We start from the raw sequence: 24,316 nt of genomic DNA, 5'->3' as shown, positions 1-24,316 counted from the left end.
AAAGCATTAATTAGCACCTAAGTTTGATAAGCAGCTAGTCTTTTCAAAAAGACATGACTTGGTGTTAGTAACTTCATCTTTAGTTATACAGTATAGCACGTCCAGCATCTCTGTGGTGGGTAAAGGCAGTCTTCAGGCTGTCCTTGTCTGTAAGTTAGTTTCCTTTCTTCTGAATAGTGACATTATTCTCTTTGCCTGCCTTTTCGTCTTTTCCTGGGGTCCTAGCAGTTGTTCTTTTGGCAGCATTGCGCATTGCTGCTGACCTGGTTGGTGACACATAGCAGCTGACGGTAAAGTGCTATGTGCTCACAGTAGGTGGAGGTGGGATTGCTGTGCTTGGCTACCTACCTTGATGGTAATATAAATCAGGGTTTTGTTGTTGTTCTTAATATACCTACCAGTGCAAATCAAGAAGCTAATGCAAGTTGGGTTTTTTGTTTTGTTTTGTTTTGTTTTTTGTGATGTTACAGGTTTATGAAGGCTTTAAGTTATGCATCATTAGATAAAGAAGATTTATTAAGTCCTATTAATCAAAATACCCTTCAGCGATCCTCCTCAGTTAGGTCTATGGTATCCAGCGCTACGTACGGAGGTTCTGACGACTACATTGGACTTGCTCTGCCTGTAGACATCAACGACATATTCCAGGTATCCACGGTGCTGCTGTTTGCTGAACTGCTCTTGTTTGTTTTGTTTTTAATGTTCTGTAGCTCTTTATTAGAAATTGTAATTTATAGTGGATACACTAAGGGAATGATAGGTTTTGGAGGTGAACTTTCATCTTTGTTGTCTCTTTCATCATCGTCTCTTCTGTGCGCCTCGTTAGAGGCTGCGGTCTCTACCAGTACTCTCTGTCTGGCTGTGTTTCGGGCTTTGCTCCCTTTTCTGAGCCGCTGCTTATGGTGTCCATGTCCAGTCGCCCTGCTCCCAAGACAGAGTACACAGTTTCTAAGTAGTGATAGTTAGTTTCTAACCTGTGATAGTACCGGAGAATACATATTTTCTTAGATGACTGTTTTATTATCTCTTCAGTCTATTTTTCTTTGTGTGTACAGTAGAAGTATGTGTGCTGTGGGTGCATATATGTGTGCAGGTCCACATGCCTGAGTTGACAGAAACTTGTAAGTCTTCCTGCTTAGCCTTGCTCCCTGGACACAGGATCGATGGCTCCTGGGACCTGGGGCCAGACTGGCAGCCAACAGCCCTCGCAGTCACATGTCTCCATCCTCCTCAGCGGTGTCTGACAAGCACATAGACATGAATGTGTGTACATGGTGGAGACTGAAACTCAGGTTGTCACGCTTGGTCAGCCAGCACCCTTAACCCACAGAACCGTGTCCGAGCTCTCGGTACTTTAGAGAAACAATAAAGATTTGAATACCCACTTAATTCACCAGGAACATGGTTAAAGTTTGGTAATTTTAATCAGCTTTAGTAAACTTTGCTTTCTAGATTTATATGCTACAGTAATTCTATTTCTGTTGCATTTCCTTTAATTTTCTTAATATTCATAAGATGAATTTCTTTGTATGATGAAACTGAACATGATTTGTATACCTTTTAGATAAAGGATATTCCTTATTTTCAATCAAAGCATGTGCCTCCACCAGATGACCGAGGTGCAAGAATGTTTTCCCATGATGGAGGAGGTAATGTTCTCCTGAGACTTCTTACCTTAAAAATGAAATGCTCTTTTTAGTGAGAATAACACTAAAAATTAGTGCACTAAACTCTGGGATTTATTTAAATACTAAGCCAAAGTAATTCAGTAAACTAAAAAACTACATTTAAAAAAAAATTTCCTTTTTTACGTATTTACTTTACATCCTGTTTACTGCTCTTTTCCCAGTCACTCCCTCTACAACCTTTCCCCACGTCCCTTCCCCTTCTCTGAGCACCTGGGGGACTCCCTCAGTATCCCCCACCCTTGCACTCGAAGTCTCCGTAAGGCTAGACTTGTTCGTCCACAAGGCCCACTGCTAGAACACATCCCATGGACAGGCAACAGTAGCGCACATTCCTTTAAGAAAATATTTTTTGCAGTGAGGATCCTAGCCTCTTCCATTGATAAAATCCAGAATAGTTCTTTCATTTTTTTAAAGTGCAAGAGAAATGTTAAAATTAGTTTTATAGGTTAGAGACACAGCTATTGAGAATGAAAGAAGATGAGGATTTGCTTATTAGCCATAGTTTTTTCTGTACTGTGAACTGTGGTGAACATGCATGTGAAGCAGAGACTCAGTAGCTCTGTACTCTGACTTTAATTTATACCTCTAGAATTACTGATTTCATTTAGGCAGTTATGAGAATTAATTGAGATACTACGATAATCTGTTTTTTTCGGTTGTATTTTAAAAACCTTATGTTGAAATAATAAAGGAATATGTGCTGTTTTAATTTTCATAATTTAAAATACAGTATTCTCTTTCCTAATCAAAATTAGATGTTGGGTCATAGAGAGTTCTAAATATCTGTCTTTATGAACAGTTCTGTTTTAAGACATGAGAAAGGTACCAACAGCCTCTTTATCGGGTTGTGTTCTTATTTACCTAAACATGCAGGTCTTTCCTCTGGAACCGGGGGTCTTGTAAAGAACTCTTTTCATTTGCTACGGCAACAGATGAGTCTCACAGAAATAATGAACTCCGTCCATTCGGACGCTTCTCTGTTCTTAGAGAGCACAGAAGACACTGGCCTGCAGGAGCACACGGATGACAATTGCCTTTACTGTGTCTGCATTGAAAGCCTGGGCTTCCAGCCCAGCAACCAGCTGAGCTCCATCTGCAGTCACTCCGGTGAGTGAGTGCTGTCCTTCGATTGTACTCTGCTCTCTTCACCAGCCCGCAGCAGCCCTGCTATGCGGCGCTGGCCTTCTCCCTCCAGCTCCTCACCTCAGCATGTATACCCGTCAGCCTCTGCCTATGTTCTGTTAGTATTTCACCTCTCGGTTTGATTCTTTCCACTTTTTCTTTTAATACATTGCTTAAGATTACTCTGATTTCTTTACTAAGTCTGTAGCCCCACAGATAATCAGGCTCTGTTCTGTGGCTTTTATCATTCTCATTTCTTATCATTGGTAGACCATGCCTAAGTTTTCAACAGCTGCTGCAAATGAAGACTATTTCCCAGTGACTCTTCCCATGCCGACTTTCCTCAGAGTGTGAGCTGTCTCTTCATTTCCGTTTTTCTGACAGTAGTGGCTGTCTTGTACACTACTAGGCTTTCCGTGTATGTTTATTAGAGAAGGAATTAATACGGAGGATACAAGTAGTGAGTCTTGTATCTCACTAACATGAATCTCCTACGTGTACACACACACACACACACACACACACACACTTTCAGGTAGTGTTTACAGTGTTCATGCAGATACCTTTCCTTGGTAAGTATCCCTTAGTTTCCCTCAGAAGTCTAGTGATGCCAGAGTTCTCTGATTGACTCTGCTGAAGTAGGCCCTAGGATTTCATTACTTCCCTGCTTGTGACTGTCAGCCATGGTACTAGGGAAACACCAGTCAGCAATGTGCTTGCTGTAAATTGCCACAAATAGTTTGAGAGTGTGCTTAGAAACTGATCCATCCCTTCAGTGGTTCCAAGTCCTAGTGGAACCACGGAACCTAGTGGTTCCAAGCCTGAATTAGAGGATTCCTAAACTAGGCTCTTCACGCTCTGGGCCTCGGGGCCTCTGTGTACTGTAATGGACTTTTGCTTTAACAAAGTGTTTGTTTATGATTATCTTTTGAGCATGTGTAAAATGTTAAATGTGCTACACACCATAGGGAAGAGGGCGTGTATAGCTGGGCAGTGTGGCACATGCCTCACTCAGGAGGCAGAAGCTGAGGGCAGAGAGTAAGGTCCAGGAGAAACAGAGATACATGCTGAAACTCTCTTGAGAGACAAACAAACGAAGAAAGGAAGGAAGGCTGGCAGGCATCTTAGGCCATTTGCCAATGTTTTCATGGTTTAGGGACTCCACGTTCTTTTTCTTTAAACACTCAACAGTGTGTGTGAAGCACTTGCTGTGGAGCACTATAGTTATAAAACTCACAGGAAGACCAGCCACCAAAACTGTCTCAAAGAATACCACCAGAATTATAGACCTGACTGGAAAATCCCTACAAAGCTCTAATAATCATGCTATCCGCGTTAAACACAGAAATGAATGCTGATCACAGGATAGAGAAGCTAGAGGTAGAGCTGTGTATCTTCAGCTGACTGACATTCAGCACCGGCTAAGGACACCTGCTGGAGGGAGGACAGTAGTTTTGATAAAAGGAAAACTGGATCTCCTGGAAGTAAATGAGACTAGAGGTCTCTGGAGTCTGAATAAACATCAGTGTGGGTTAAAGCTGGAAGTGGGAGCCTGAGACTGAAAGCGCTGAAGAATTGATTGATAGTTTTTGGCTGGGTGAGGAATGAATCCCACCTCCCAGCCACTGCATGCACTACAAATGATCCAATAGGAAGCAAGAGTGAGATTGTCCAAAGCTGTAATAAGATATTTTTACAGAGTAAAATGAATGAATGTTTGCAAGTATAGAAATCAAATACTTGCAAACTACGTGTCTGATGAGAAATATGCAAGTTTGGCATAATGGCACACACTTTTAACCCCAGCACCAGGGAGGCAGAGGGCAGGTGGATCTCAACATTGTTCATCCTCAAAGGAAGTCAGGACAGGCACTCAAGGAACCTGGAAGCAGGAGCGCATGCAGACCACGTGCTGCTTCCGGGCTTGCTCCTGAAGGCTTGTTCAGCCTGCTTGCTTATACAGCCCAGGACCAGGACCACCCACAGTGGGCTGGCCCTTCTTCCATTAATCATCAATTTAACAATGCGCACAGGCTTGCCTACAGCCAGTCTTAGGGGAAAAAATGTTTTAATTGAGATTCTCTTCTCTCAGATGACTTTAGCTTTTATCAACCTGACATAAAACCAGTGTGACTGACTTAATGGAAATAGTAATCTTAGAAGTTCTTGGGGGCGGGGGACAAAATGTAGTGCAGCATTTTGAAATGTTGAACCTCCTTTTTCACCATTGGTATTAGGTTTGATGGAAGAAGGTTACTATCTTGCTTTTTCCAGGGTGTAGTTTCCCTCCTTATATTGGAGTTTTCCTCCTGTTATCCTTTGTAGGGCTGGGTTTGTGGAAAGGTATTGTGTAAATTTGGTTTTGTCATGGAATAACTTGGTTTTTCCATCTATGGTGATTGAGAGTTTTGCTGGGTATAGTAGTCTTGGCTGACATTTGTGTTCTCTTAGAGTCTGCATGAGCTCTGTCCAGGATCTTCTAGCTTTCATGGTCTCTGGGGAGAAGTCTGGTGTAATTCTGATAGGTCTTCCTTTATATGGTACTTGGCCTTTTTCTCTTACTGCCTTTACTATTCTTTCTTTGTTTAGTACAATGGGGTTTTGATTATTATGTGACGGGAGGTATTTCTGTTCTGGTCCAGTCTGTTTGGAGTTCTGTAGCCTTCTTGTATATTCATAGGCATCTCTCTCTTTAGGTTAGGGAAGTTTTCTTCCATAATTTTGTTGAAGATATTTGATGGCCCTTTAAGTTGTAAATCTTCACTCTCATCTATACCTATAATCCTTAGATTTGGTCTTCTCATTGTGTCCTGGATTTCCTGAATGTTTTGGGTTACAAGCTTTTTGCATTTTGCATTTTCTTTGACTGTTAAGTCCATGGTTTCTATGGTATCTTCAGCATCTGAGATTCTTTCTTCTATCTCTTGTATTCTGTTGTTGATATTTACATCTATGGCCCCTGATTTCTTCCCAAGGTTTTCTATCTCCAAAGTTGTCTCCCTTTTTGATTTCTTAGTTGTTTATACTTCTGTTTTTAGATCCTGGATGGTTTTGCTCAGTTCCTTCACTTGTTTGTGTTTTCCTGTAATTCTTTAAGAGATTTTTGTGTTTCCTCTTTCATGACTTCTGCCTGTTGACTCAATTTCTCCTGCATTTCTTTAAGTGATTTTTGCGTTTCTTCTTTATTGGCTTCTATCTGTTGACCCATATTCTCCTGAATTTCTTTAAGTGATTTTTGTGTTTCCATTGTAAGGGCTTCTAACTTATTCATGTTCCCTTGTATTTCTTTAAGAGATTTATTTATGTCCTTTTTGTGTTCCTCTAGCAGCATCATGACCAGTGATTTTAAATCCAACTCTTGTTTTCCTGGTATGTTGGGGGTATCCAGGACTTGATGTTGATGGAGAATTGGATTCAGATGCTGCCATATTGCCTTGATTTCTGTTAGTAACGTTCCTACATTTGCCATCTTGTTATCTCTGGTGTTAGTTGGTCTTGTTGTCAACTGGCTGGTGTTTGAACCTCTTGTGAGCCTGTAAGGCTATTTCCACACTGCTGGATGACTGGGTTTCCCCTGGCACAGGTTGCTGATGTGCTGCCCTCCTCTTGGGTGCCCTTGAAGCCCTAGTATGTCCTGCTCCAAGCAATGCTATACTCGGGTTGTCTCTGTGAACCTGGTGCTGTTCATCTGCTCCTTTAGGGAGTGAAGATGGCGGATGCTGCGGGAACCTTTTCCAAGTGCTGATCACTTTGCAGGGCAACAGATCCCCCAACCAGGTTGGCGCACAGACGGCCCACTGAGCTGCCCAGGGCCTGGGGTGCAGGCAAAAGCCTGACAGGCTTAGAGCCAAGAGATGTTAGCCTCGGGCTATGTCTATGTAACCGGCTATGTCAATTAGATTTCTCTGGCGTCTAGTAGCCAAGATGGTAGAGTGCCCCAGCAAGTGCCCGGCAGTCTGCAGGGCAAACGATCCCTGCCAACCAGGTTGGCGCTCAGACGTGAGTTGGCGTCCGGGAGCCAAGATGGTGAAGCGCCTCCCGTAACTGGCTCTCAGGAGGCAGAGGTCTCCTGGGGCTTCAGTGCGGTAAAAAGCGCTGCAACTCTGTAGCATGCAGCCCAGCTGGCTGACGGTGGTCAGTGGTGGCGGGCTCAGGACCTGCCTGGTCCTTATCACCTCAGTTCCGCTGGTGGCGGCCCTCTCGCGCTGCCACCGCTGCTGCCTCTCCCCGCCCCCCCATTGGTATTAGGAAGAAAGGATAACAAGCCTGCTTCGCAAAGGTCTCACTGTCTAGCTCTGTGTCCCTGTCTCGATCACCTTTTTCCCCTAGTGAAATGCTTAGCTTAGAAATTTTCATTGAGTTGTATAGTACTAAGCTTGTGTGATTTTGTAGAATGTCTAATGTTTCTTCCTGTGAAGGGATGATCATCAATTTTGTTTTCCACTTGTTTTCATTGATTTTAATTACTAGGAATTTTTTTGATCTTATTACATTTTTAAATTTGTTCTTGAGTGTTTTTGTGTCCCACACTTGCACGTGTGTGCCAGTGTGCGGGTGCCACAGGGCCCACTTGAAGATCAGACAAGTGAGGGGAATCAGTTCTCTCCTGTCACTCTGTGGGCCGTGCAGTTGGACTCAAGTAAGAAGGCAAAGCAGCAGGCACCTTTCTACCCACTGAACCATCCAGCCACTCCATGCTCTCGGCACTTTTAAACCAAAAAGTATTTTAGCTTACATGTTTGATTGACTTCAATATGCCACTATGGGGGCCTTAGCAGTGCTTAGAGAGAAGCACAAAAGAAAAAATTATACTACAAAGGGATCTGAAATCACCTTCTACTTGTAATTATATTTCCTGCCAGGCAAGGCGTTCAGATACAGGTAGAAAGGATGGGTCTAAAGAGAACAATACCAATACGGTGGGTTCCCCTTTCATACATAACTGCTTGAGTTTCAGTCACGCATGGATTCATCCCTACGGTGTTCTGTTACTAGGAAAACCGACTTGCTAGCAGGTTCCCTTGTCTGAATGCTCATCACTGAGCAATCTGGGTTTACTTGGAAGAGAAATCACTGAGAACGGAAGAAGAACAGGGAAGGAGTTCTCTTGGTGCATGCAGAGCTGTTGCAAGAGTGGAGCTTTAATCCAAATGCTTCCTTTCCTCAGACCTTCAGGATATTCCATACTCTGATTGGTGTGAGCAGACAATCCCCAACCCCTTAGGAGTAGTTCCCTCTAAGTTCTCGGGGATTTCCGGATGCAGTGATGGCGCTTCTCAGGAAGAAGGCTCAGCCAGCAGCACCAAAAGCACTGAGCTGTTACTGGGTGAGTCTTGAGGTTTAGTTTCCTGCTCCTTAATAAAGCAAGCTTCAGTTGATTGTGCTTATTAGCATATGCACTGTAATTAGAGTTGTCTCGGGCTGTGCAGGTCAGTGTTAGTGAAAGCATTTTGCAACTCTTAAGTATTTCACCTGTGTCATCCGTCCACAGGTTCCCTGCCAATGACCTGCTTCTGGTAGAGCTTTGCTCCTAGATTATTAGCAGATTATGTGCAGCTGATTCCAGTTTTAGCTGCTTATATAGTTTGAAGATAAATTCCATGAACTGTAATCATTCTGTATTGTAATGCAATAAGGAACCTCACACTGGCATCTTCATTTCAGGTGTTAAAACCATTCCAGACGATACTCCAATGTGCCGTATCCTGCTTCGTAAAGAAGTGCTAAGATTAGTCGTCAATTTGAGTAGTTCAGTGTCCACCAAGTGTCACGAAACCGGGCTTCTGACGTGAGTAACTTCATGAAGGGTGTCAGCTTGTTCTACTTTGTAAGTTGTAAAACAGCTGCTTGTGTGCTCCATAGCTGCACTCCCAGGCTGCATTCCCACCTGTGGGCGGCCTGATAGGTGATGCGCTGTGGTGCCTCTGCAGAGCACATCGCAGGCAAGAGTGAGTGAGTGAGTGAGTGAGTGGGTGAGTGGGTGAGTGGGTGGGTGAGTGAGTGAGTGGGTGGGTGGGTGGGTGAGTGAGGACCCAGCCAGACTTTCAAGCAGATCTGTAAAACTGGGAAACTGTCTAAAATCAGGGCCACTCTTGCACCCTCCCATTGTTGTTTTTGTAAAATTTGGGGTTTCAATTAAATAGCTTACTATTTAACCAATAAAATGTTTTTAACATTTCTAAATTCCAGTTTCTGAAGTAATTGTTGGTGGCTATAACTCACATACCCGCCCCCCCAAAAAAAAGCTTTTTAGATTTCTCTGTCATTTTTTCAAGAAAGTCGAGGAAGACCTAAAGACCAAATGCTTGAGAAGCAAGCTTAGGTAATCAGCTGGTGCAATTTTCTCATTAAATTGTGTTCCTAAGTCAAAACCTGAGAAATAAAAATTGTGAGCAAATCATCTTTATTTTCACAGCTTAAAACAGTGAGTGTCTAAAGAAGTACATGCACATTCTTTCTGCGTGTCGGCTGTGTGGCCCAGGGCTACCAGAGCCAGGCTCTCAGCCCTGCCTCCACCCACATGACTGGCTCTGAGGTGCTGTCTTCGTGGAAAGATAGGGCGAGCCAGAGAGACTAATAACTTGGAATGAACTTTAAATGCCTCACAGTGTGAGCATGTTATGTATTCATGTTAGCCTAATAAATAAAATTCGTAATTTCCTTGTGTTACTGGAAAATCACTATAATAAGCATTCAGAGTTTGATAATCTTTGAAAAGCAGAAGCTTGAACTGTCTGAAGTGTGAAATAGAAACGATTCAGAGTGAGCAGGGTGTGGTGGCACCCGCGCGGCATCCTGGCACTCCGAGATGGAAACAGGAGGGTCTGGAGTGCACAAGGCATGGAGGCATTGGTCAAGGCTGGAAGAAAAGGGAGACAGACAGACTGACTGGCAGACTATCTTATACTATTAAGCCACGGTTCCTAACATTCCATCTAATCAGTATCTGGAGAGAAAATAAAATTAGCAGAAATTATGTTATATTTTTATCACAACATAGTCTCTCTCTTCATTTTAGCATTAAAGAGAAGTATCCTCAAACATTTGATGACATATGCCTTTATTCTGAAGTTTCTCATCTGTTGTCACACTGCACATTTAGACTTCCATGCCGGAGGTTCATACAAGAGTTATTTCAGGATGTACAGTTTTTACAGGTAAGACTATATTTCTGAAATTTGTCTCCCAGAATTACTCTGTACTTGAAGTAATTGAAAGATTATACCTACATTATACACCATTTTTATTTTTTAAAAATTAACAATTTATTACTTTTTCCTAGATGCATGAAGAAGCAGAGGCTGTGTTGGCAATTCCACCAAATCCACCTATAGTTGATGAATCTGCCGAATCCTGACCTCATATTTATGATGTTTATAGCTAGATACTATATATGTATTCATATTGTGGATTTTCTAAAAGCCTCACAAAACACTGGCTGACAGTGAGGCAGGAGAATCTTCTGACACTGACCAGCAGTTATTGGTACAGGACAGCTAGGATTGCTGGCGTCCCTAGCCCAGCCAGCGTCTCTCCCATTGGGCCCTCCTCCAGGGTCGTGATTCATTACCACAGTTTTCATTCAGTTGCCATCATATGCAGGAGCCAAGCACTGAACCTGCATAGGTTTTCTATTTTTTTATTTTAGAAGCAAAATGGCAGTGGAACAAAGCAGGGCATGACGAAGCCTCCTCCGCACAGTTGTTTCTGAGTGCTGTCTAATCAAGGGTAAATACAAAGATGCCTTGTTTGTTAACTAATGTGGAACCCAGGAGTCACGGACTCTGAGGCTGCATCCTGTTACCCCGTGCGCTGTAACTGCTGGGATCAGAGGAACACACTGGCCTTTCCACACTTCCTTAATGTTTGTAACACTACTTCAGAGGTTTATAACTTCAGAGCAAAAGGAAAGCCTCAACACTCGGAACTTAGAAGTTATTTTCAATGCTAGATTGCATAAGGATGCTTATTTGTTCTCCTTCTCTTCAGGTTTGTTGCAATATGTTGTTAAAGGCTATTTTTACTAATTAAGGTTTTTCACTGCAGTTGTGATCACATAAATAGTAGATATGAAATGCTTCTCATGTCCAGAGCACATTATACCCAACTGCAAAAACTCCCCTCACCACTTCAGGGGTTGAGCCAGCATTAGTAGTCTGGACCCAAGCAAAGGAAAGCATTAGACAATGCTGCTGCCGCTGCTGCTGCTGCTGCTGCTGCTGCTGCTGCTGCTGCTGCTGCGACCTCTCAAGGAAAAGACACATTTGCCTGCAATGTACACATTCCATGCAAAGAAGGAAGAGCCATATGTCCTATCAAAAAGTCATTGAGACTCATTATTAAGATTAAAAATTGTGGTGAAAAGCCTTAATTACTAAGTTTTAAAGCAGCGATAATTTTTGTTATTGTTTCTGTTTTGCATAAGTTGCAGTTATAGGTGAGTTAAAAGTATAGTCGTTGCCTTTATCACATTTGTGAAGTTGATGAAGGCAAGATTTTGTCTGTCTAATTTGTTTATGTATAAAGATACTTGGAAATCTTTACAGGAATTAAACATATATGCAAATTTGTACATAAAGTGGCATGAACATCATTACTAGAATGCTTATACACGAAAGGGTTATCTTTTTTGAAATCATATACATAGAACAGACCATCCAGCTGGACTGAGTAGGACCTTTGTGATTCCTTTGTGTAACCCATTTTACAATTGCACATCAGCTTTAACATGTCATAGACATTGGTCCATATTTTCTTATGTCATACACCCTTCTCATAATGGTCTTGTTTACAAGATCGCCGTAAAGTACCCTGTGAACTAGAAAATATAACTCACAGAAATTTTTCTTTTAATTTGCTGGCACTGAAAGTTCGCACTGGGACGAAGCACTTCATCTCCCTCCCTAACTCCTCTTTGACTGCACTTCAGCGAGTTGTTCTTATGTGCACTGTGTAGTAACTTCAATGATAACCAAGCAGACAAGGGCTGAAAGCTGCTGCTCAATTACCACACAGTTCTCATTTTCTCAGAAAATACAGTGAGGGGAAAACTGTCCTTTCACTTCACCACTGAACCCGTGTTCATTTACATGTCAGCAGTGCTTGTAAGAGCACGCCTGCCACCTTGGTCTTTGGTCTTGGACAGTAAAACTGCCTTTCCAGAGAACCGAATGTCAGAGACACTAGACCAAATGGTGGCTACAGTTCCAAAGGCAGTAATGTAGGCTTATTCATAAATGGGATTAATATTTGAGACATTCATTTTAAACACTACCTCAGTTAACAGAGTATAAAATCTGTGGTTTCGTCCCTAGAAAGTTAATGATAACTATTCTTGTTTGTTTTTCTTCACACAAAACTATGCCCATCCTTGCACACCTGAGTCAGCCATCCTGCAATGAGGCTGTGCCCTAGTGTCCTAAGCCAAGGATTTTGTTTTGACTTTTTTGACTGTTACTTTGAAAGGTGGGTGTGTGGGTGTGTGGGTGTGTGGGTGTGTGTGTGTGTGAGAGAGAGAAAGAGAGAGGGAGAGAGAGAGATTATATCTGCCTATAGCACTTACTTTGGGAAGATATCAGAGCTTTGTGATTACCAATATATTGGGGAAAATTGTCTATGCTTAAATTCATAGTGCTATTTGGTTTAACCATGGTTTCACCAACAGGTGTAATACATTTCCTTTAAGTACGTGTATAAAAGTAGACTTTTATGACGAAAACTACATGCAGTGCCAAGTGATTAGCATAGGTATTTAAGACTATTAAATTATAGCAGAAAAGGTTATGAATGATGTCAATGGTAATAGAAATCATTGAGAAAATTGTCTATAAATATTAGATATTACCAAAAATGTCAATACTGTAGTTTTTCAAAAGTTTAGAATTAATCTTAGTCATATAAATTTGTACTATTCATAATTATTTAATAATTTGGAGGAGTTTGAACAGTTAAGCTGGCTGTAAACTGTGAATTTCTAATTGTAAATTGTCATTTCTAATTGAAATTTTTTCAAGAACAGATTTCAGCTTCACATACTAAGTACTGACAAAAAAGTGAGAAATTTAGTATTTATAAGAAAATAGGCTCTAAAATTTCTTATACTTTTCTCTTTCTGCTTAGAGTATAATGGAGGAAGAAAGTGTCCCCTAACTTAAGTGTGTCTAATAAAGAGTAAGCGTAGAGACACCCCATAAGACAGTGGCATTGCAGGCTCTTAGGAAGTGCATGCACTATGGCCCTGGCCACCCCAGCCACCCGAAGCTGGGTCCTCAGTAGCTCTCCGCTCTTACCCTGAGCACGAGACCTTTGCAGCTGAGCTCCGTCTCTGAGGCCGAGCGTGCATCATGGGATGCCAGTGTGTGTGTGGACTGTCTGCTGCTGATTCCAGCACTGCCCGCCTCTTTGGAGGATGCCGCTGATGCCCCGTTCAAAGCACAGATCCTTAAGCAATAAGAAGCAAACCTGTCATTCAAAGTATAACTGCAATTATTCTCCTGTGGTAAGAGTTAGGTGCTAATTTTGTGTGAGAAGAACAAGTAACCGCTTTGGAAATAGAGTTTGGAAGTAAAGTTTTCCCCCCTCTTTTTACTTCCATTTTGTCCCAAATTCACAATTCATGAAAGAAAAGTAGAATTGTTTGGGAGACTTCTGAGAAGACCTGCTTGCATTGAACATTTCAGATTTTCTTGAGTGTGGGTTGGACAGGTCTCCGTTTTCTCCATACTGACAGTCTTTTGTTGCCATCTTAACTCTCTTAGCTTAGAGAGTGGTGGCTTCACTGAGTCTCCCTTCCAGGCCTTCCAGTGACCTGGAGGACAGTGCCTAGGAAGACACAGACGTCTGCTAGTCTTTCCAAGAGCCGTTTTCTTTTCACTTCAGGTCCCCAGGGGGGTTCATTATAGTAAATTTATATGACTTACAGAATGTGGGATTCTTCCCCTTTGAGTACTTTCATAGTTAGGTGGATAACTCTGCCACAGATGCATGGATTGCACATTTTGACTCTATAATACTTAGTGTGAAAATTAATTTATGCCAAAAAGGAAACATATCTTACATTTTTCCCATTTAACTTGGTTGATCTAGCACAAAATGCAAAGTCTTGGGGCAGAGCCGGAGTGGTAAAAAATTTTTAATGTATGATTGTTGAAAAATGTTCCATTACTAGCCTGTCAAAAAACCCTAATGATGCATTGTGAAATAAATGATGTAAATTAAATTAGCTTTGAAAAGTGATAAGGGGTCATAAAGAGAATCTCAGACTTAATGCTCTCTGACCACATGACCTTTTTTTTTTTTTTATTTAGTAATAACGCTGCTACATTTTTGGAGGTTCTGGTGTTTGTAGGTCACTGAACAGACATTGAAATCTGGTTTATATTGTATAACTGTAACATAGAAAGAAAAAGTATTTATATATTTTCCTTAAGAATATTTCATTGAGTTGTGTATAATTTAAGATTTGTCCCCAAATGGTTTTGCTCACTTTGATTTATTTTTGTTGTTGTTTTTGTGGTTGTATTGTTTTGTATAATGTGTACAGTTTATGTTAAGGGCATTAAAGCCTCCTGAAGCATAATCTTATCAAAGGGATTCATTGTTAATAAAATGTACTTAAAATTCTTAAACTTGTGGTAGTGTTTGTGTTATTTGAAAACCTAATGTGTCTCACAGGGCCTTGATATGAACCCCATGCTGATGTTGATCGGTGTGATTTCTAGTAAATGTGGGGGTTTGAGTCTATAAATAGACTTATACCATGAAAAGAGACCCCAATTGTACTTCCTTGGCATTCTTCCAAATTTAGTGTAACATACTTACTCTTCAATTTCAAAAGGTTATTGTAAAGAATTTAGATATAGAAATGTCCTTAACTGGAAGAGCCCTGGACTGGCTGAGGTAGTATTAAGACAATGCCATTTGAGTGGTTTGATGCTTAGCCGTCTGCACACACGCACCTGAGCAGATAAGCCAGCCTTCTGCCACCTTGAGCAGAGTATTGCACCACAGGAAAAGAGCGAGCTGAGCAACTAGGCGTGGAAGCCCAGCTCCCGGAACAGTTGCTGAAGTCTGTGTCTCCACCTTAAGCAGACGTGTTGCAGGTGTTTGGACTGCAGACCGACCCGTGTGTTCATCTGGTTGCTCTCACTCTGTTCTGTGTTTACCAGAAGTATAGTTAGCACCCAGAAGAGGAGTAAGCCTAATACTATAACACTTGAATAGGACAACGATAGGTTTTGTTTTTAAAACTTCTCCAGCTTAAAGTATTCAAATAGCAGGAGACACAGCTCAGTGCTTAAGAGCACTAGCTCTTCTTTCAGAGGACTTGGGTTCAAACCCCAGGTTTGTAGCCATCTGTAATGCTGGTTTCTTCCTGGTCTCTAAGCAGCAAGCACATACACAGGTACACAGCTACCAGTGGAGGCAAACATTTATACACAAAACGTTAAAAAATACTCAGACCACTGTACCAAAATTTTAATCAATATTTCATGAAATAGTATCTCCAAGCGTGGTTTTCTTGGTGCTTATTTGGAGCACTAGGGCCAACTTCATACACTTAGAGCTAGAAATAGGAGGTAACTCATGATCTTGTTTGTCAGCTGATTCTGAAGACTTCATCTCTGTCTTACCCTTTGGGGTTTTAGAAATACTTGAGACTTTAAGACAAAGCAAGCTTTAGTCAACAGAGTTCATTGATGTGACCCTTAGTCTAATTCAACTTAGTTTTCTTATAAATATATACTTCGTAAATGAGACCAACCATGACGTTGACACATGTAGACTGACTGTACAGGGACATCTGCACACATAGAGGTCAAAGTCAAGTACATATGCACCTTTCCATCTTTTTAAGACTATCTCTCCATAAACTTGGATCTTGACTGTGGCCGGTGAACTTCAGGAATCTCGTCTTACACTCTTCACTCTGCTGATTTTTTTGCTGTGCAGGAGTGTTCAATTCATGTAGTCCCACCTATCAGTTCTTGACATTATCTCCGTGCTATTAAAAGTCCTTTTTCAGAAAGTGCTTGCCCATGCCTGTATCTTAGTGTTTTTGTTGATGTTTCCTTCTAGTAGTTTCAGAGTTTCAGGTCTACATTGGAGTCTTTGATCCATTTCCAGAGTGAAAGAAGTGGGATATAATTTCAGCCATACAGATGGGAATTTTCAGTTCTAGCACCATTTATTGGGAGTCTGTTTTTATACCTTTGTCAAGTATTAGGTGGCTGTTTCTGAGTGGATCTGTTTCTGAGTCTTGTGTTGTATGTCACTCCTCTATATGTCTTTTTGTGCCCAATTTAAATGGTTTTGTATTATGGCCTGGAGGTTATAATAATTTATGATCAGGTATTATAATATCTCCAGCATTTGCTCTTTATGCTAAGAATTGCTTTGGATATTCAGGGTCTTTTTAACTTCCCGTGTAAATTTGAGGATTTTATCTGGTTCTATGAAGAATGCAATTTGAATTTTCATGGAAATTCCATTGGATGTGTAATCATATTTGCTAACAGTAATTTTTACAGCATTATATTACTAATACAGGCCCATGGCAGTATTTCTGTTGTCTTAAGTGTAAATGTAACTTACTTGCCAGATATAATTTGCCTTGGAGGCCTACTGCTTAAATAAGCTCACCCTCTCTAGTTCTTTTTGAGGCTGGCTAGCTCAGGTCAGCTGTTCTGGCTCAAACTCTTCCAAGCTGTCTAATTTAAACTGGTTTCTCTCAACTTCTGACTGAATTGCTCTGCTTTGACTCAAACCAACTCTAGCAGTACTGGCTTCTTCCATCTTCATCTGCAACCCGTCTCTATAACACTGTCCCTGTAAAACTGCCTCTTCCCTGTCTCTTCCCCTACTCTGACGGCACCTCTTTCTTGTCTGTTCTAGTAAGAGTTGGGCATATCCTATCTGACTAATTTTGTCAATCTTTCTCCAATTCATCACTTTGTCTGCCCCTCAATTAGACATCACTTTCAAAGATGGCTGCATCTTTCTACAAACTAACTACGTACATTAAGGTTGAAGGTGTGTCCTAAGGATGTATCTGTCAGATACATACCAGTCAGATCATACCATACTCCAGGGTACATCTGTATTCTGGCCAGATCTTATAGACCTAAAAGGTCTTTCAATGGGATCCCTTCTCAGAGCAGTCATGTTGCTTGTTTAAAATTTCTTTACACTATTATCTTCAGTTTCTAAAGTACATGAAAATTAAGATATTTCATTTCCTTGGTTGGGTCTGATTTTCTTTTTCTGCAAGTCCATTATTGGAATATAGAAAAGCTGCTGAGATTTTAAATGTTGATTTTGTATCCTGCAACTTGCTGAATGTGTTTATCATATCTAATACTTTTCTTTTTTTTTTTTTTTTGATTTTTGGTTTTTTTGTTTGTTTTTTGAGACGGGGTTTCTCCGTATAGCCCTGGCTGTCCTGGAACTCACTTTGTAGACCAGGCTGGCCTCAAACTCAGAAATTCACCTGCCTCTGCCTCCCAAGTGCTGGGATTAAAGGCATGCGCCACCACCGCCTGGCTTGTTTGTTTGTTTGTTTGTTTGTTTGTTTTTTATCTAATACTTTTCTTATGGAGTCTTCAGTGATTGATACCTAGAATATATAAGGAACGTCAAAAGAATGAAATTATCAGTGAGTAGACATTTTTAAAGGAGGAAATTAAAATCTGAGAAAGTATACAGTCTTAGCCATCGGGGACAAGGCAAATTAAAAGCTTTGGGATTCCAGCCCAAGCCAGGAGATTTAATGAGGAACCCTTTGCAGGGGTAGACAGCTACAGCCCCTGGATGCCAGTGTGGTGGTTCCTTAAACTGCAAATAGACCCAAACATATCACCTCTCCATGTACACCTACCTGGCAGATACTTAAATCAACATAGCACAAAAATATTTGCATATCTGTGTTCATCACTGCTCCCTTTACAATAGTTAACTAGCCTAAAAAAAGTCATCAACAGATGGATAAAGAAATTGGGACACGCTGGGCGGTGGTGGCACACGCCTGTAATCCCAGCACTTTCGGAGGCAGAGGCAGGCAGATTTCTGAGTGCGAGGCCAGCCTGGTCTACAGAGTGAGTTCCAGGACAGCCAGGGCTACTCAAAGAAACCCTATCTTGAAAAAACAAACAAACAAACAAAAACCAAATGAGGAGGAGGAGGAAGAAGGAAGAGGAAGAAATTGGGACAGGTTCGTTGCTGTTGGGGTGAGGACTGTAACAGACATAGAAAGAGGACCATAGGAAGGAAGAAGACTTAGAGCATGATGTGCTTCTGAACTCAGATGTGTGCTGAACAGACCCTTTTTAGGTTGAAGGGGTCAATTTACATTTTTGTCAAGTTTGGGAGGTGATTTTTTTCTTTTTTTGGCTATACTCAATAACTTCTTATTCTGTTAAGGAAATTAAAACAATGTGATCATGAAATGTTTTAATTTGGACTTTATTGAAACAGCAAAAAATGTTTTGTGGATTATTTTTTAAACAAAATTGAAATGAAAAAAAGAAAATATCACAAATCAATGTCATTAACATTTCTGGGTGCAGGTTTCCATTGAGAAATCCATTGACAGGAAAAACGTAAACAGAGTATTTGCAATACTGAGCAGTCTTCTTCCACCTCGACTATGCAAGATACTGCCTGGTCCTAGGTTAGGATGTAGCTGTGTTTTCTAGCAAAGGCTTGGTATTATGTAAAGAGAAGATTGGACCCCTTGTGTGGAACATTCGTGGTTGCTGTTACTATGTTCTATGGCCACATGCCATAGCATTTAATAGCTGCAAATGTGTACAAAGTCATCATTGCTACCACACTTAGCTAACAACAAAAGGAACACCTCTCTACCTTGTTCTGCAATGTGACAAGCATTAAGAGGAAGGAACCAACGTTATGTGTTTAGCTGATACATATAGTCATTCTTCTAGGGCACTTTCCAGGAGCTGATTATAGGAGCTGTGCTGTTACCAAAAGATAGCCATTTGTATACAGTGAGTTTTCCTCCATGTCATAGCCTGATGCGTGTTAGAGCTGGGGAAATCATTAATACCTTACTTAAGGAATAATAAAAATAATAATAATAATAAATCTATGAATTTAGTACATTTATTCCTGAATATCTTTCTGAGGTTGGTTTAATCTTAATGTGGAACCCACAGATAGAACCAAGTGTATTTTTGTCAAAAGACATGCTTTGGGGCCAACACAACTGACTTCTACAGTTTAAAGTTGTAGCTAAATTATACCCAGTTCTAGGGCTATAGTATTTTAGCACAACAGGAATGTGAGAATTCTCTTGAACCAGACAACCAAGCATGCAAGAAGCAGACATTAGCTTGTGAAATAGGTCATCTAGATACAGCTTGGTGGCAGAGGTGGGTATATCATATGTAAAAGGCATCACTCAATGAAATGTCCTTCTTTTCTGTTCTGAGGTAGTCAAAAACTAAAGAGGAAGATTGGAGTCTATGGGACAGGGGGTCAGTCAAGGTCAGCAAGCCTAGAGCTCTTTGCAATCCTGTTTTACTGCAGTAAGCTACCTAGTCAGCAGGAGACCTGTGGAGAGTTTCCTGTCCATTTGCACATCTTACTGGTTAGTTTCAGTGTAGACGTGAAGAGAGTTCTTTTTTACTTTGTCAGTGACTACCGATTCTCATTTCATGGTATGGCCAACATCTAGTTTGTAACCTTTCCATTAAATGTGATAAATCTACACAATAAAAGTAATCAATCTCTGGTAGCATTAGTCAAAACACCTGACCCACTTGTTTTACCCTTTAACTATTAAGCATGAGGTTAAATTTACATGAAGATGTTTTCTCACTGCACACCAAGATCCTGGGACCACAGCCTCGTTGTGCACTTTTGAGTAGGTAGGTTCTATGAAATGACTGGTGTATACCCTGTCGCAAGCTCATGGGTACTGCAATAGGTGAGTCCGGGACAAATAATAACAAGGGCAGCGTGCTCCAGGATCTTGCTATTTCTAAGGAAGCCTCCTAGGCGAATACCATGTTGTACAGTTCTGGTCTTCGGTCCATTGGTCTGTAGTGATCGTTAATGAATCAGCACTGCAGATAATGAGCCCCTCCGGAAGCAAAGGCCAGGGCATGTGGTGTTGGCATGGTCCCAGCTACATCCCCCAAAGTGCCTGTAGTGTATAGAGTACATTTGTGCTGCTTGATGTTTACTGGTCCCCTTGGCCTAAGAGAATCATTGAGGTCAACCTGTTATTCTCCTCCAGAGAAGGTGGTAGGGGGCTCCCTGGAACTGCCATTTGCCTTTTATACTCTGAGCCTGGGTGCACTGGCATGGGTGCACTCGTGTCAAGCCTGTCCTTGTCTCCACACATGGTTGAAGCCAGCTGCGACACATAAATCAAGCGAGTTTCTTCCGTCGGACTTTCGACCAGGGACTTCATGTAGTCATTTTCTAATGCATTCTGTAACTTGTTAGGTGGGGCCAACAGTCCAAGTTGGTGTGCTGTGGCTTTGAGGGGTCCATGGGAACCAGAATCAAAAGCTGACTGATTGTAAGTAAAATTCTCAAAGAAGACGCAGGGCACAGGGCCAGAGGAATCCTTTGCTGTTGGCACGGATGGAGGCTTAGCGGGGACATCTTCCGTGTGAAGTTTCCCAGAGCCTACACACTGTGTCTTGCTGCCTTCTGCTTTGTTTATAACTTCAAGGACATCTGGAATGCAGTCTTTGACATTCATTATTAAGTGAGGATTCTTCTGCAAAGGAATCAAACATATGGGAGATAAATGCACAAGAGGGAGTATTCAAGACTATCGTGTATCCAGTGTGCACTGAGAGCTTCCCATTCCTTCCTGGTCACATATTAACTTGAAGGTTGTGACAAAAGCCACCTGACTCACCAGGGCAGAAAAAGTCATTTCTGTCTTAGGAGTCTGTGTCTGACTCCCAGTTGGATGAAGCCTTCCTCTCTCACCACTGACTTTTTTCTGGTAGCCCACAACGAATAAGATGCAATCGCATTTGTTTGACCTAGGCAGGAATCAAAACCAGGGCTTCTCTTCTGCTAGGCAAGACCACTCTGCCACTGAGCAGTACCCTCGTCCAGCCTGCCTCATCGCTGTGTCTGTGCTTCTCATTTATTATCTTTTCCTGAAGAGGTATAAGAAAGCTTGATCAATAAAGCCCCAAACCAAGCTGTGTTCTTTTCAGGGACTCTTTTTTTGAAAGGGAGTCTCACTACATAGCCTTAGACCTAACTATAATATAGACCAGACTGGACTCAGGCTCACATGGGTAGGGACCGCAGGCATGAGCCACCATGCCTGGCTGGATTCGTCCCTCATGGGTGTGGTACACATACAACATCCCCACATTTACCTTGGATTTTATGAGTGACAGGATGCTGCTCTTGTACGGATTGGGAATGTCAGGATAGCACTTCTCCTTCACCCTGGAAGAATGGCCAAAACAAGACAGATGAACAGTTCAGGAGGACCAGTAAGAGCGAGCACTGTCAAGCATCCTCAGACACGGGTCTTCTTTTCCCCATCTAGTGCCCCAGAAGGCAAACTTGTCAACTAGATTACATAGGCTCACCTTCGTTTCTTTGATCTTTCCATCATTCTTTCCCCATACTATTCCACATCACTTCTGTCTTAGGGTTTGTTTCTAACTCTTGACTGAAGGCTTCCTCTCCACTTACCACTGACTTTTCCAGTAACAGACAATGATGCTGAGCAAAACACAGAGGGTCATGGGCAGTATGATCTGCAGCAGCATGTGGGCTAAAGAAGAAAGGAGAAAGGAATCGTTTTTACTTATGTATTGGCCTCCTTAAAGAAAGAAAAGGTTATGGGGGGTGGGTGAAGAATTTTCCATGTTTACTGATCCTCATCTGCGTGTATTTATCCAAGACTCAGTATGAGTTTAGTTCTGAGAAAAGAAAATCACTTCTCACAAATGAATAGGTCTCATTTATTAGATTTAGAGAAATTTAACTGGGTGAAACATATAGGGAAAATTCAATCTGAGTCTTGCCTGACTAGAAAGAAGATCAGTGAGACTAGGTAGTGGTGCGTGCTTGCAACCTTCCTACCACACAGAAGGTAGAACGGAAGTAGCAGGAGTTCAAGGCCAGCGTGGCCATATGAGACACCAGCCAATGCAGGGAGCCTTTTGCTGGAAGTCAACAAACATTCCATAGTTCAAACTCATCCAGTCTGCTAGAAGACACCATGACTGCCCAGTGTCTCACTCCCTACCTGAGGTGGTTTAAATATGCTTGGCCCGGGGGAATTGTCATTATTAGGAGGTGTGGCCTTGTTGGGGGGAGTATGCCACTGTGTAGACTGGCTTTGAGGGCTCCTCGTGCTCAAGCTCCTCTTCCTGGCTGCCTTTAGATCTGTAGGATTCTTGGCTCCTCCAGTTCCAGCTCTGCCTGTGTGATGTCAGGCTTCCCACCATGACAGTAATGAACTAAACTCTACACCAGCCCCAATTAAATGTTTGCCTTTCTAAGAGTTGCTTTGGTCACGGTGTCTCTTCACAGCAAACTAAGACACTACTCTAGCTCTGCAGTAGGAGGGAGTATTTTCCTGCTCTTGTTTGAGGGCTTAACCACACGCCTTAGTTTGGTCAATGTGATGATCAGTGGGTCATAGCTGTGGCAAAGGAGACGCTTCAAATATGCTTGTATAGTCATTCTCTCTTTTCATCCGCCATGAAAAGAGAATGCCCAGTGTACTGATGCTTTTTATGAGTCACTTTATAGGAAAAATACCTGCACCAGACCCAAGCCAGGAGGTCAGCGTGGCCCAGTCAGCCAAGCCATGTTGACATGAAACCTCTCTGATCAGAAGACAAGTACCTGTTTGCCACTGAGATTCTAGGTTGCTTACCATACATTAAAAATTGGCTAGGTACAGGAGTGCCTGGTCTTTTGATATTGTGACAGCATCATCCCCTATAAACTTTACATGGGAATTACACAATAGAACTACAAAAAAGTCACATAAATCATATTATTTTAACAAAGTTGGGCCACATTCAGAACTGTCCCAGGTTATATGTGACTAGCAGGCTGCAGACTGGAGAAGGGGACAAACCTTGTCTTACATTCCTTTACCCTTGCACTCCTTTAACTGCCTTTAATAATTCTGCTTTATTTCTCAAATGTGTCAAACACTACTATTTTTTCAATACTTCCTTTGTGCTTGTGTAGTTCAACTAATCAATCGCTTGGTTTGTGTGTAGAGAAGCTCCGAGGACAATGTGAATGAATCAGTGTCCTGTTCTTCACTGTGCTGCCTTTACCCTCCTCACTCGTCACACAGGACCTGCCTGGACTAGAAAAACAAACAAACAAACACAGGTTGGTTTGGCTCCCCAGCTGGGTGTTGAGGAGTGCTGGAGCTCCGTAAGGGAGCCTTCCCTGGGAAGAGGCCCACACCAGTGTGGCGAGAATACTTGCTCTCAAGACCTTCCAGTGCTCCGATCAGTTTTAAAATTTGGTAAAAGTCTGGATTCACACTGGGCAGTGGTGGCACATGCCTTTAATCCCAGCACTTGGGAAGCAGAGGCAGGCAGATTTCTGAGTTCCAGGCCAGCCTGGTCTACAGAGTGAGTTCCAGGACAGCCAGGGCTACACAGAGAAACCCTGTCTCAAAAAAAAAAAAAAAAAGGTCTGGATTCACATACTCTTTACTGAAGGGTAAATTAAGGATGGGCATCCATTACTGGAAACACTTGGAGCCAGAGGTTTTTAGGATAGGATTTCAGATTGCTTTGATTCGGGGACTACTTACACATTCCTAGCGAGATGCATGAAGAGAGTCTAATTACAAAATTCATACAAGATTCATCTGCACTGAATAGACTGAAGATAATTTTATGCAGTGCGTGCAGTGTGCCCCTTTATACACAGCCAGAAGTTGACTTCTCCACTTGTGGCACCGCGGCCCTCGAAATGTTTTGATTTAGAATTTGGACTTTCAAATTTAGCATATTCAACCCGCGTGTGAGAGAGAAAGTGGTAGATGGAGAGAGACAGAGATTGCATACAGCTCAGTGAATTCCTTACCACCTAGACGCATCCATCTAACCAGTGAACCAGACAAGAGGAGCACTGCCCAGGGAATGCAGACACCGTGTATCTCCAAGCTCTCCACAGGCTAGCCCTTTCAGAGGGTGACGGTGGCATCTTCCTGTACTCTGAAGTAGAACCTCACAGCAGACCTCATACCTGTCTCTCTTCATTCCTTGTTGCACTTGTGTCACCATATTAGTTTATAACTGTAGAAATGTTGTTTTCACTACTATATGATACTCCACTGTGCGGCTATAGCAGAGTTGTTTTTCCTTCTCGCGGGACAGGTAGTGTATACTTGCAGTTTGAGAGTCTCAGGAATTGTGCAGAGGTGGGCATTCTATTCTAATATTCGTCTATAGGTGTTTGTGGTGTACATGAGTGTATACCTATATAAATTTCCTTAAGCTGTATATCAAGAAATGAGG

The 24,316-nt window shown here is 41.9% G+C and overlaps 2 protein-coding genes across 7 annotated transcripts in view; one reads left to right on the top strand and one right to left on the bottom strand.

Annotated features, from left to right (window-relative positions):
• Positions 1 to 14,123, top strand: part of Rictor (RPTOR independent companion of MTOR complex 2) — a 101,399-nt gene extending 87,276 nt beyond the window's left edge. For 3 of the 4 annotated variants that reach the window (XM_052160058.1, XM_052160057.1, XM_052160061.1), the window contains 7 exons: positions 471 to 648; positions 1,565 to 1,649; positions 2,562 to 2,795; positions 7,978 to 8,136; positions 8,475 to 8,598; positions 9,829 to 9,967; positions 10,093 to 14,123. In XM_052160058.1, the coding sequence (XP_052016018.1) occupies positions 471 to 648; positions 1,565 to 1,649; positions 2,562 to 2,795; positions 7,978 to 8,136; positions 8,475 to 8,598; positions 9,829 to 9,967; positions 10,093 to 10,167 (994 nt within the window). In that variant the 3' untranslated portion in view covers positions 10,168 to 14,123. The remainder of the gene's footprint in view (positions 1 to 470; positions 649 to 1,564; positions 1,650 to 2,561; positions 2,796 to 7,977; positions 8,137 to 8,474; positions 8,599 to 9,828; positions 9,968 to 10,092) is intronic. The other variant, XM_052160059.1, reaches the window with a different exon arrangement.
• Positions 14,124 to 18,253: 4,130 nt separating this feature from the next.
• Osmr (oncostatin M receptor) overlaps positions 18,254 to 24,316 on the bottom strand; it is a 64,293-nt gene continuing 58,230 nt past the window's right edge. For all 3 annotated transcript variants that reach the window (XM_052159589.1, XM_052159588.1, XM_052159590.1), the window contains 3 exons: positions 21,507 to 21,588; positions 21,182 to 21,254; positions 18,254 to 20,559 (listed from right to left, as the gene is read on the bottom strand). In XM_052159589.1, coding sequence (XP_052015549.1) covers positions 20,011 to 20,559; positions 21,182 to 21,254; positions 21,507 to 21,588 — 704 coding nt within the window. In that variant the 3' untranslated portion in view covers positions 18,254 to 20,010. The remainder of the gene's footprint in view (positions 20,560 to 21,181; positions 21,255 to 21,506; positions 21,589 to 24,316) is intronic.

This window comes from Apodemus sylvaticus, chromosome 16, assembly GCF_947179515.1.
Source record: "Apodemus sylvaticus chromosome 16, mApoSyl1.1, whole genome shotgun sequence".
NCBI classification, from domain to species: Eukaryota; Metazoa; Chordata; class Mammalia; order Rodentia; family Muridae; genus Apodemus; species Apodemus sylvaticus.
The sequence above is the reverse complement of the archived record's forward strand: the minus strand, read 5'-3'. Positions and strand labels throughout refer to the sequence as shown.